The sequence below is a fragment of the Lucilia sericata genome, unplaced genomic scaffold, assembly GCF_015586225.1.
Source record: "Lucilia sericata isolate MDLA Ls3-8-SP2 unplaced genomic scaffold, ASM1558622v1 Contig000476F_arrow, whole genome shotgun sequence".
Classification (NCBI taxonomy): domain Eukaryota; kingdom Metazoa; phylum Arthropoda; class Insecta; order Diptera; family Calliphoridae; genus Lucilia; species Lucilia sericata.
In genome coordinates this window covers 93,721-103,555 of record NW_023994491.1, presented here as the reverse complement: position 1 = coordinate 103,555, position 9,835 = coordinate 93,721, and the positions used below count along the sequence as shown (strand labels likewise).

Sequence of the window (9,835 nt, the reverse complement as noted above, 5' to 3'; positions counted from 1 at the left end):
TATAGACTAGACTATAGACTAGACTATAGACTAGACTATAGACTAGACTATAGACTAGACTATAGACTAGACTATAGACTAGACTATAGACTAGACTATAGACTAGACTATAGACTATAGATTATAGACTAGACTGCAGACTAGACTATAGACTAAACTATAGACTAGACTATAGACTAGATTATAGACTAGGACTGCAGACTAGACTATAGACTACACTATAGACTAGACTATAGACTAGACTATAGACTAGACTATAGACTAGACTATAGACTAGACTATAGACTAGATATAATAGACTAGACTAGACTATAGACTAGACTATAGACTAGACTATAGACTAGACTATAGACTAGACTATAGACTAGACTATAGACTAGACTATAGACTAGACATAGACTAGACTATAGACTAGACTATAGACTAGACTATAGACTAGACTATAGACTAGACTATAGACTAGACTATAGACTAGACTATAGGACTAGGACTATAGACTAGACTATAGACTAGACTATAGACTAGACTATAGACTAGACTATAGACTAGACTATAGACTAGACTATAGACTAGACTATAGACTAGACTATAGACTAGACTATAGACTAGACTATAGACTAGACTATAGACTAGGACTATAGACTAGACTAGCTAGACTATAGACTAGACTATAGACTAGACTATAGACTAGACTATAGACTAGACTATAGACTAGACTATAGACTAGACTATAGACTAGACTATAGACTAGACTATAGACTAGACTATAGACTAGAACTTAGACTAGACTATAGACTAGACTATAGACTAGACTATAGACTAGACTATAGACTAGACTATAGACTAGACTATAGACTAGACTATAGACTAGACTATAGACTAGACTATAGACTAGACTATAGACTAGACTATAGACTAGACTATAGACTAGACTATAGACTAGACTAGACTATAGGACTAGACTATAGACTAGACTATAGACTAGACTCTAGACTAGACTATAGACTAGACTATAGACTATAGACTAGACTATAGACTAGACTATAGACTAGACTAGACTAGACTATAGACTAGACTATAGACTAGACTATACTAGACTATAGACTAGACTATAGACTAGACTATAGACATAGACTAGACTATAGACTAGACTATAGACTAGACTATAGGACTAGTCTATAGACTAGACTATAGACTAGACTATAGACCAGACTATAGACTAGACTATAGACCAGACTATAGACTAGACTATAGACTAGATTAAAGACCAGACTATAAACTACACTATAGACCAGACTATATACTAGACTATAATGTAATCTATTTACTATATTTACTATTGCTTCTTCCACAGTTTGTCATGGAAAATTATTGGCAAAAAAAAATTATAATAAAATAAAGTACTATTTTGTTTATTTATTGTTTCATTTTGTACAGAAAAATAAAATAAAATATTAATTTGTTTATAAATAGTTTGCAAATAAAAAACAAAACTCAACAACAACTCTAACAATTGATCAAAAACAATTAAAAGTTTGTTTTTCAATTGTTGAAAAACTACAAAATATTGACAAAGACTACAACTAGAACTAATAATAAATTAATTGAATTTAATAATCAAAAGCTCTATATTACAACAATTAGAAAGCTAAACAATTGTTTTAACATTTACTACCGCAATATCGATTTTTATCTTAAAAACAACAAAATTTTTCATATAAAATGCTTAACTCTAGCGGAGAAGCTAATAGTTTATTATAAACTTTATAACATGAGACAGGTTTTGAAATATATTTTAGTTTTGGTGGCCGGTTTCGGATTACTGAAAGCTCAAAGGAACCACATTTTGTGGATAATCGTACAACTATAGTGCATTTGTTTGAATGGACCTGGTCGGATATAGCCAAGGAGTGTGAGGATTTCTTAGGTCCTCAAGGCTATGGAGGAGTGCAGGTTTGTGGAGACTACCTAAAGCTGAAATTTTTTGTTTAATTAGGATATTATTTTTCCTCTAGATTTCTCCCCCCAATGAGGTCAGCGATATAGAGGGAGGTCCTTGGTGGGCTCGCTATCAACCAGTATCCTATATACTCATCTCCAGATCAGGTGATGATAATGATTTAGCTGATATGATTAAACGCTGTAATGATGTGGGTGTTCGCATTTACGTGGATATTGTTGTTAACCATATGACCGGCTATAAAGAAGGTGAAACTTATGGTACTGCCGGTTCTTCGGCCAATTACGGTGAAAGCAGTTATCCTGCTGTGCCTTATGGCAAAGAAGACTTTCATGCTCCCTGTGATATACAAGATTATCAAAATGCTGAACAAGTTAGAAATTGTCAATTGGTCACTTTAATTGATTTAGATCAAAGTGTACCACATGTAAGGGAAATGATTGTGAATTATTTGAATAAATTGGTGGATATGGGCGTGGCTGGTTTTCGTATGGATGCTGCTAAACATATGTGGCCTGAGGATTTGGAAGCTATTTATGCTGATTTGAATGATTTAAATGAAGATTTTGGCTTTGCAGCCAATTCAAGACCTTATATCTATCAAGAGGTTATTGATTTGGGTGGAGAGGCCGTCAAAAGTAAGTAAAAGTCGGAAAGTTTCTCAACTATATATATACAAAAGTAATCTGTTGGGACAATAGGAACATAAGAAACTTTTTCTAAAGAAAATTATCTGTTGTAGGAGAAAAGTAGTCTGTTGTCAGAGCAACTTTATATATATAATAATGGTCCTATTTCATATTTCCAGAACCGAATATAATCACCCTGGGCGCTGTTACCGAATTCAAATTCTCCAATGAAATTGGTCGCCTTTTCCGCAATAAAAATTCTTTAAAATATTTAAGAAACTGGGGTCCTGAATGGAGCATGTTACCTTCTGAAGATGCCATAGTATTTGTCGACAATCATGATAACCAAAGAGGACATGGGGCTGGCGGAGCTGATATTTTAACCTACAAGGAACCAGAACTTTATAAATTAGCTTTGACCTTTATGTTGGCTCATCCTTATGGCAAAGTTACACGGGTAATGAGTTCTTATGCTTTCACCGATACCGATCAGGGACCACCTATAACCGAGGAGGGCAACATAAGAGCTCCTGAATATTTGGAAAATCAATTATGTGATACTGATAATGTGGGTTGGGTGTGTGAACATCGTTGGCCGGAAGTACATCAAATGGTTAAATTCCGTAATGTGGTAGGTCAAGAGCCCTTGGAGAACTGGTGGGAGAATGGAGAAAATCAAATTGCTTTCTCACGTGGCAATTTGGGATTTGTGGCTTTTAATTTGGAAGAGGATATAGAGCTTAAAGCTTTACTACAGACTGGTTTGCCTCATGGCACTTATTGCGATATTTTGTCGGGTTCTAAACAAGATAACCGTTGTACTGGTCTGATGGTGCATGTCAATGAGCAGGGTTTGGCAGAGATTGTTTTACCTGAAGGACATCAGGCTTTGGCTATTTATATTGATTCAAAATTGGATTGCGAAAAACATGATTTTTAATCACTTTTAGACAACCAGTGTGAACGCTTTAAAGATTTTCTTTATTTTTTTAAATTTGTTGTTGTTTTATTAACTTAAATAAAAATTCTTATCAGTTGTTTATATTTCAGTTTTAATTAAATCAAAATTTTTTTAAATTATTAATTAGTCGCTTGTTAGCACTTGAGGCTTGAATACACAAACATCTAGCTCTAAGATGTTTAAAATATTTCAAATAGTTTTCGTATTTATAACTGTTTATTGCACTTTTTGGGTAAAGTGTCAAAAAGAACCACATTTTCTAGGAAATCGCTCTAGTATAGTGCATCTTTTCGAGTGGACTTGGCGTGATATAGCCAAAGAATGTGAAGATTTTTTGGGTCCTCAGGGGTATGGGGGTGTGCAGGTAAGTTTGTTTTAGCAGTAAAGATAAGAATCTATATAAACACTCTCTCTGTCTCTATAGATTTCTCCTCCTAATGAAGTGCGTGAGATAGAGGGTAATCCCTGGTGGGCACGTTATCAGCCACTCTCTTATATACTCACTTCCCGTTCGGGTAATCAAGCTGACTTAAGCAATATGATAGAACGTTGCCATAAAGCTGGTGTACGCATTTACGTAGACATAGTAATGAATCATATGACTGCTTATGCTGAGGGCGATTCTATTGGCACAGCCGGTTCACGCTGTAATTACAATAAACGTACTTATCCAGCGGTACCCTATGGTTCCAATGATTTTCATACTCCATGTAATATAAAAAATTATCAAAATGCTTCCGAAGTAAGAAATTGTCAATTAAATACTCTATTGGATTTAAATCAAACTATACCTCATGTACGTGACATGATTATCAATTACATGAATAAATTGGTGGATTTAGGAGTGGCTGGTTTTCGTATCGATGCTGCTAAACATATGTGGCCAGCAGATTTACAGATTATTTATGGCAGATTAAAACCTTTGAATGAAAAGTTTGGTTTTACGAAGAATAGCTGGCCTTATATTTATCAAGAGGTCATTGATCTAGGGGGTGAGAGTATAAAGAAGTGAGTATTTTAGAAACTAACTGGTAGCAGCAAGTTTTATATAGAAAATCTTACTCTGGCAACAGACAAAAGTTGCTCTGACAACAGATAGCTATTCTATAGAAAAAGTTGCTTCGCTCTAGTCTAGTCTATAGTCTAGTCTATAGTCTAGTCTATAGTCTAGTCTATAGTCTAGTCTATAGTCTAGTCTATAGTCTAGTCTATAGTCTAGTCTATAGTCTAGTCTATAGTCTAGTCTATAGTCTAGTCTATAGTCTAGTCTATAGTCTAGTCTATAGTCTAGTCTATAGTCTAGTCTATAGTCTAGTCTATAGTCTAGTCTATAGTCTAGTCTATAGTCTAGTCTATAGTCTAGTCTATAGTCTAGTCTATAGTCTAGTCTATAGTCTAGTCTATAGTCTAGTCTATAGTCTAGTCTATAGTCTAGTCTATAGTCTAGTCTATAGTCTAGTCTATAGTCTAGTCTATAGTCTAGTCTATAGTCTAGTCTATAGTCTAGTCTATAGTCTAGTCTATAGTCTAGTCTATAGTCTAGTCTATAGTCTAGTCTATAGTCTAGTCTATAGTCTAGTCTATAGTCTAGTCTATAGTCTAGTCTATAGTCTAGTCTATAGTCTAGTCTATAGTCTAGTCTATAGTCTAAGTTCTAGTCTATAGTCTAGTCTATAGTCTAGTCTATGTCTAGTCTATAGTCTAGTCTATAGTCTAGTCTATAGTCTAGTCTTAGTCTAGTCTATAGTCTAGTCTAGTCTAGTCTATAGTCTAGTCTATAGTCTAGTCTATAGTCTAAGTCTATAGTCTAGTCTCTAGTCTAGGTCTATAGTCTAGTCTATAGTCTAGTTCTATAGTCTAGTCTATAGTCAGTCTATAGTCTAGTCTATAGTCTAGTCATCTAGTCTAGTCTAGTCTAGTATAGTCTAGTCATAGTCTAGTCATGTCTAGTCTATAGTCTAGTCTATAGTCTAGTCTATAGTCTAGTCTATAGTTAGTCTATAGTCTAGTCTATAGTCTAGTCTATAGTCTAGTCTATAGTCTAGTCTATAGTCTAGTCTAGTCTATAGTCTAGTCTATAGTCTAGTCTATAGTCTAGTCTATAGTCTAGTCTATAGTCTAGTCTATAGTCTAGTCTATAGTCTAGTCTATAGTCTAGTCTATAGTCTAGTCTATAGTCTAGTCTATAGTCTAGTCTATAGTCTAGTCTATAGTCTAGTCTATAGTCTAGTCTATAGTCTAGTCTATAGTCTAGTCTATAGTCTAGTCTATAGTCTAGTCTATAGTCTAGTCTATAGTCTAGTCTATAGTCTAGTCTATAGTCTAGTCTATAGTCTAGTCTATAGTCTAGTCTATAGTCTAGTCTATAGTCTAGTCTATAGTCTAGTCTATAGTCTAGTCTATAGTCTAGTCTATAGTCTAGTCTATAGTCTAGTCTATAGTCTAGTCTATAGTCTAGTCTATAGTCTAGTCTATAGTCTAGTCTATAGTCTAGTCTATAGTCTATAGTCTAGTCTATAGTCTAGTCTATAGTCTAGTCTATAGTCTAGTCTATAGTCTAGTCTATAGTCTAGTCTATAGTCTAGTCTATAGTCTAGTCTATAGTCTAGTCTATAGTCTAGTCTATAGTCTAGTCTATAGTCTAGTCTATAGTCTAGTCTATAGTCTAGTCTATAGTCTAGTCTATAGTCTAGTCTATAGTCTAGTCTATAGTCTAGTCTATAGTCTAGTCTATAGTCTAGTCTATAGTCTAGTCTATAGTCTAGTCTATAGTCTAGTCTATAGTCTAGTCTATAGTCTAGTCTATAGTCTAGTCTATAGTCTAGTCTATAGTCTAGTCTATAGTCTAGTCTATAGTCTAGTCTATAGTCTAGTCTATAGTCTAGTCTATAGTCTAGTCTATAGTCTAGTCTATAGTCTAGTCTATAGTCTAGTCTATAGTCTAGTCTATAGTCTAGTCTATAGTCTAGTCTATAGTCTAGTCTATAGTCTAGTCTATAGTCTAGTCTATAGTCTAGTCTATAGTCTAGTCTATAGTCTAGTCTATAGTCTAGTCTATAGTCTAGTCTATAGTCTAGTCTATAGTCTAGTCTATAGTCTAGTCTATAGTCTAGTCTATAGTCTAGTCTATAGTCTAGTCTATAGTCTAGTCTATAGTCTAGTCTATAGTCTAGTCTATAGTCTAGTCTATAGTCTAGTCTATAGTCTAGTCTATAGTCTAGTCTATAGTCTAGTCTATAGTCTAGTCTATAGTCTAGTCTATAGTCTAGTCTATAGTCTAGTCTAGTCTATAGTCTAGTCTAGTCTATAGTCTATAGTCTAGTCTAGTCTATAGTCTAGTCTAGTCTATAGTCTAGTCTATAGTCTAGTCTATAGTCTAGTCTATAGTAAGTCTATAGTCTAGTCTATAGTCTAGTCTAGTCTATAGTCTAGTCTATAGTCTAGTCTATAGTCTAGTCTATAGTCTAGTCTATAGTCTAGTCTATAGTCTAGTCTAGAGTCTAGTCTATAGTCTAGTCTATAGTCTAGTCCATAGTCTAGTCTATAGTCTAGTCTATAGTCTAGTCTATAGTCTAGTCTATAGTCTAGTCTATAGTCTAGTCTATAGTCTAGTCTATAGTCTAGTCTATAGTCTAGTCTATAGTCTAGTCTATAGTCTAGTCTATAGTCTAGTCTATAGTCTAGTCTATAGTCTAGTCTATAGTCTAGTCTATAGTCTAGTCTATAGTCTAGTCTATAGTCTAGTCTATAGTCTAGTCTATAGTCTAGTCTATAGTCTAGTCTATAGTCTAGTCTATAGTCTAGTCTATAGTCTAGTCTATAGTCTAGTCTATAGTCTAGTCTATAGTCTAGTCTATAGTCTAGTCTATAGTCTAGTCTATAGTCTAGTCTATAGTCTAGTCTATAGTCTAGTCTATAGTCTAGTCTATAGTCTAGTCTATAGTCTAGTCTATAGTCTAGTCTATAGTCTAGTCTATAGTCTAGTCTATAGTCTAGTCTATAGTCTAGTCTATAGTCTAGTCTATAGTCTAGTCTATAGTCTAGTCTATAGTCTAGTCTATCTATAGTCTAGTCTATAGTCTAGTCTATAGTCTAGTCTATAGTCTAGTCTATAGTCTAGTCTATAGTCTAGTCTATAGTCTAGTCTATAGTCTAGTCTATAGTCTAGTCTATAGTCTAGTCTATAGTCTAGTCTATAGTCTAGTCTATAGTCTAGTCTATAGTCTAGTCTATAGTCTAGTCTATAGTCTAGTCTATAGTCTAGTCTATAGTCTAGTCTATAGCTAGTCTATAGTCTAGTCTATAGTCTAGTCCTATAGTCTAGTCTATAGTCTAGTCTATAGTCTAGTCTATAGTCTAGTCTATAGTCTAGTCTATAGTCTAGTCTATAGTCTAGTCTATAGTCTAGTCTATAGTCTAGTCTATAGTCTAGTCTATAGGTCTAGTCTATAGTCTAGTCTATAGTCTAGTCTATAGTATAGTCTATAGTCTAGTCTATAGTCTAGTCTATAGTCTAGTCTATAGTCTAGTCTATAGTCTAGTCTATAGTCTAGTCTATAGTCTAGTCTATAGTCTAGTCTATAGTCTAGTCTATAGTCTAGTCTATAGTCTAGTCTATAGTCTAGTCTATAGTCTAGTCTATAGTCTAGTCTATAGTCTAGTCTATAGTCTAGTCTATAGTCTAGTCTATAGTCTAGTCTATAGTATATTCTATAGTCTAGTCTATAGTCTAGTCTATAGTCTAGTCTATAGTCTAGTCTATAGTCTAGTCTATAGTCTAGTCTATAGTCTAGTCTATAGTCTAGTCTATAGTCTAGTCTATAGTCTAGTCTATAGTATATTCTATAGTCTAGTCTATAGTCTAGTCTATAGTCTAGTCTATAGTATATTCTATAGTCTAGTCTATAGTCTAGTCTATAGTATAGTCTATAGTATAGTCTATAGTATAGTCTATAGTCTAGTCTATAGTCTAGTCTATAGTCTAGTCTATAGTCTAGTCTAGTCTATAGTCTAGTCTATAGTCTAGTCTATAGTCTAGTCTATAGTCTAGTCTATAGTCTAGTCTATAGTCTAGTCTATAGTCTAGTCTACAGTCTAGTCTATAGTCTAGTCTATAGTCTAGTCTATAGTGTAGTCTATAGTCTAGTATATAATCTAGTCTATAGCCTAATCTATAGTCTGTTATATCTTTATTTCTACCAGGACCGAATACTCTCCGTTGGGTGCTGTCACTGAATTCAGGTACTCTACCGAGATTGGCAAAATCTTTCGCGGTAAAAACTCTTTAAAATACCTCCGTAATTGGGGTCCTGAATGGGAGATGTTGCCCTCCAACGATGCTTTAGTATTTGTAGACAATCATGATAACCAAAGAGGACATGGTGCTGGTGGTGCTGATATTTTAACTTTTAAAGAACCAGAACTTTATAAAATGGCTGTAACATTCATGTTGGCCCATCCTTATGGCAAGGTGTCTCGAATAATGAGTTCTTATGCTTTCACCAATACCGATCAAGGACCACCTTTAGACAATAAGGGACATATAAAACCTCCTACATTCCTTAAAAACCAGCTTTGTGATGTTGAGAACTCCGGCTGGATATGTGAACATAGATGGCCGGAGGTTAAGGAAATGGTAAAGTTCCGCAATTTTGTGTTGGGTGAAGCTTTAGAGAATTGGTGGGAAAATGGTGAAAATCAAATAGCTTTTTCAAGAGGTCATAAGGGTTTTGTGGTGTTTAATATGGAGATGCAGAAAGAATTGAAGGCTGCCATACAAACTGGTTTGCCTCAGGGAGTGTATTGTGATATATTAACCGGGGTAAAGGAGAATAATGTTTGCACTGGTGGTCACATAGAGGTGGGTCAAGATGGCAAGGCTTTAGTGCAATTAGCTAAAGGACCTAAGGCTTTAGCTGTGTATTTAAAAGCTAAAATTTAATTTTAATGTATTATAAGGTTTTGCAAATAAAAATATATGGTGGCTAGATAAATTTTATTGTTTTTCTATGTTTGGTTTAGTATCCCAATAGACTCTTTTCATTGCCTGCATGATTTGTATTCGTTTTTATTTAATAAACCCTGTAGATTACGCTGACAAAGGAAAACATATGTTTTTTTTTAAAGCCCATTTGCTTAAACATTTTGGTTTATTTTGTACGAGGCTTGCCTTTAGTTTAACTGGCTTTTGAAGAAGTTTTCAATTTCTTGTTTGTTATTCCTATAAATTTGTCTTTATACCCTCGTAGAAAAATAATATATGGTTTTTGAATTACATTACGTTTT

At 34.1% G+C, this 9,835-nt stretch overlaps 2 protein-coding genes across 2 annotated transcripts; both read left to right on the top strand.

Moving 5' to 3' along the window:
• Positions 1–1,770: 1,770 nt before the first annotated feature.
• LOC119605331 (alpha-amylase 2-like) lies at positions 1,771–3,638 on the top strand (the record flags this gene model as incomplete). Its single annotated transcript, XM_037958370.1, has 3 exons — positions 1,771–1,953; positions 2,016–2,598; positions 2,769–3,638. Coding segments are annotated over 3 exons (1,527 nt in total), but the record flags the coding sequence as incomplete, so codon positions are not given.
• Positions 3,639–3,656: 18 nt separating this feature from the next.
• Positions 3,657–9,543, top strand: LOC119605330 (alpha-amylase 2-like). Its single transcript, XM_037958369.1, has 3 exons — positions 3,657–3,914; positions 3,975–4,558; positions 8,753–9,543. Exons 1-3 carry the CDS (start codon positions 3,726–3,728, stop codon positions 9,489–9,491), a joined length of 1,512 nt encoding a protein of 503 aa, XP_037814297.1. The 5' UTR covers positions 3,657–3,725; the 3' UTR covers positions 9,492–9,543.
• Positions 9,544–9,835: the final 292 nt, after the last annotated feature.

Excerpts from the sequence above, each read along its gene's own strand:
- LOC119605330 (XM_037958369.1), top strand. The coding sequence starts at position 3,726 with ATGTTTAAAATATTTCAAATAGTTTTCGTATTTATAACTGTTTATTGC. Across the intron at positions 3,915-3,974 it reads AGGGGTATGGGGGTGTGCAG|ATTTCTCCTCCTAATGAAGT; the intron begins GTAAGTTTGTTT and ends CTGTCTCTATAG. Across the intron at positions 4,559-8,752 it reads GGGGGTGAGAGTATAAAGAA|GACCGAATACTCTCCGTTGG; the intron begins GTGAGTATTTTA and ends TATTTCTACCAG.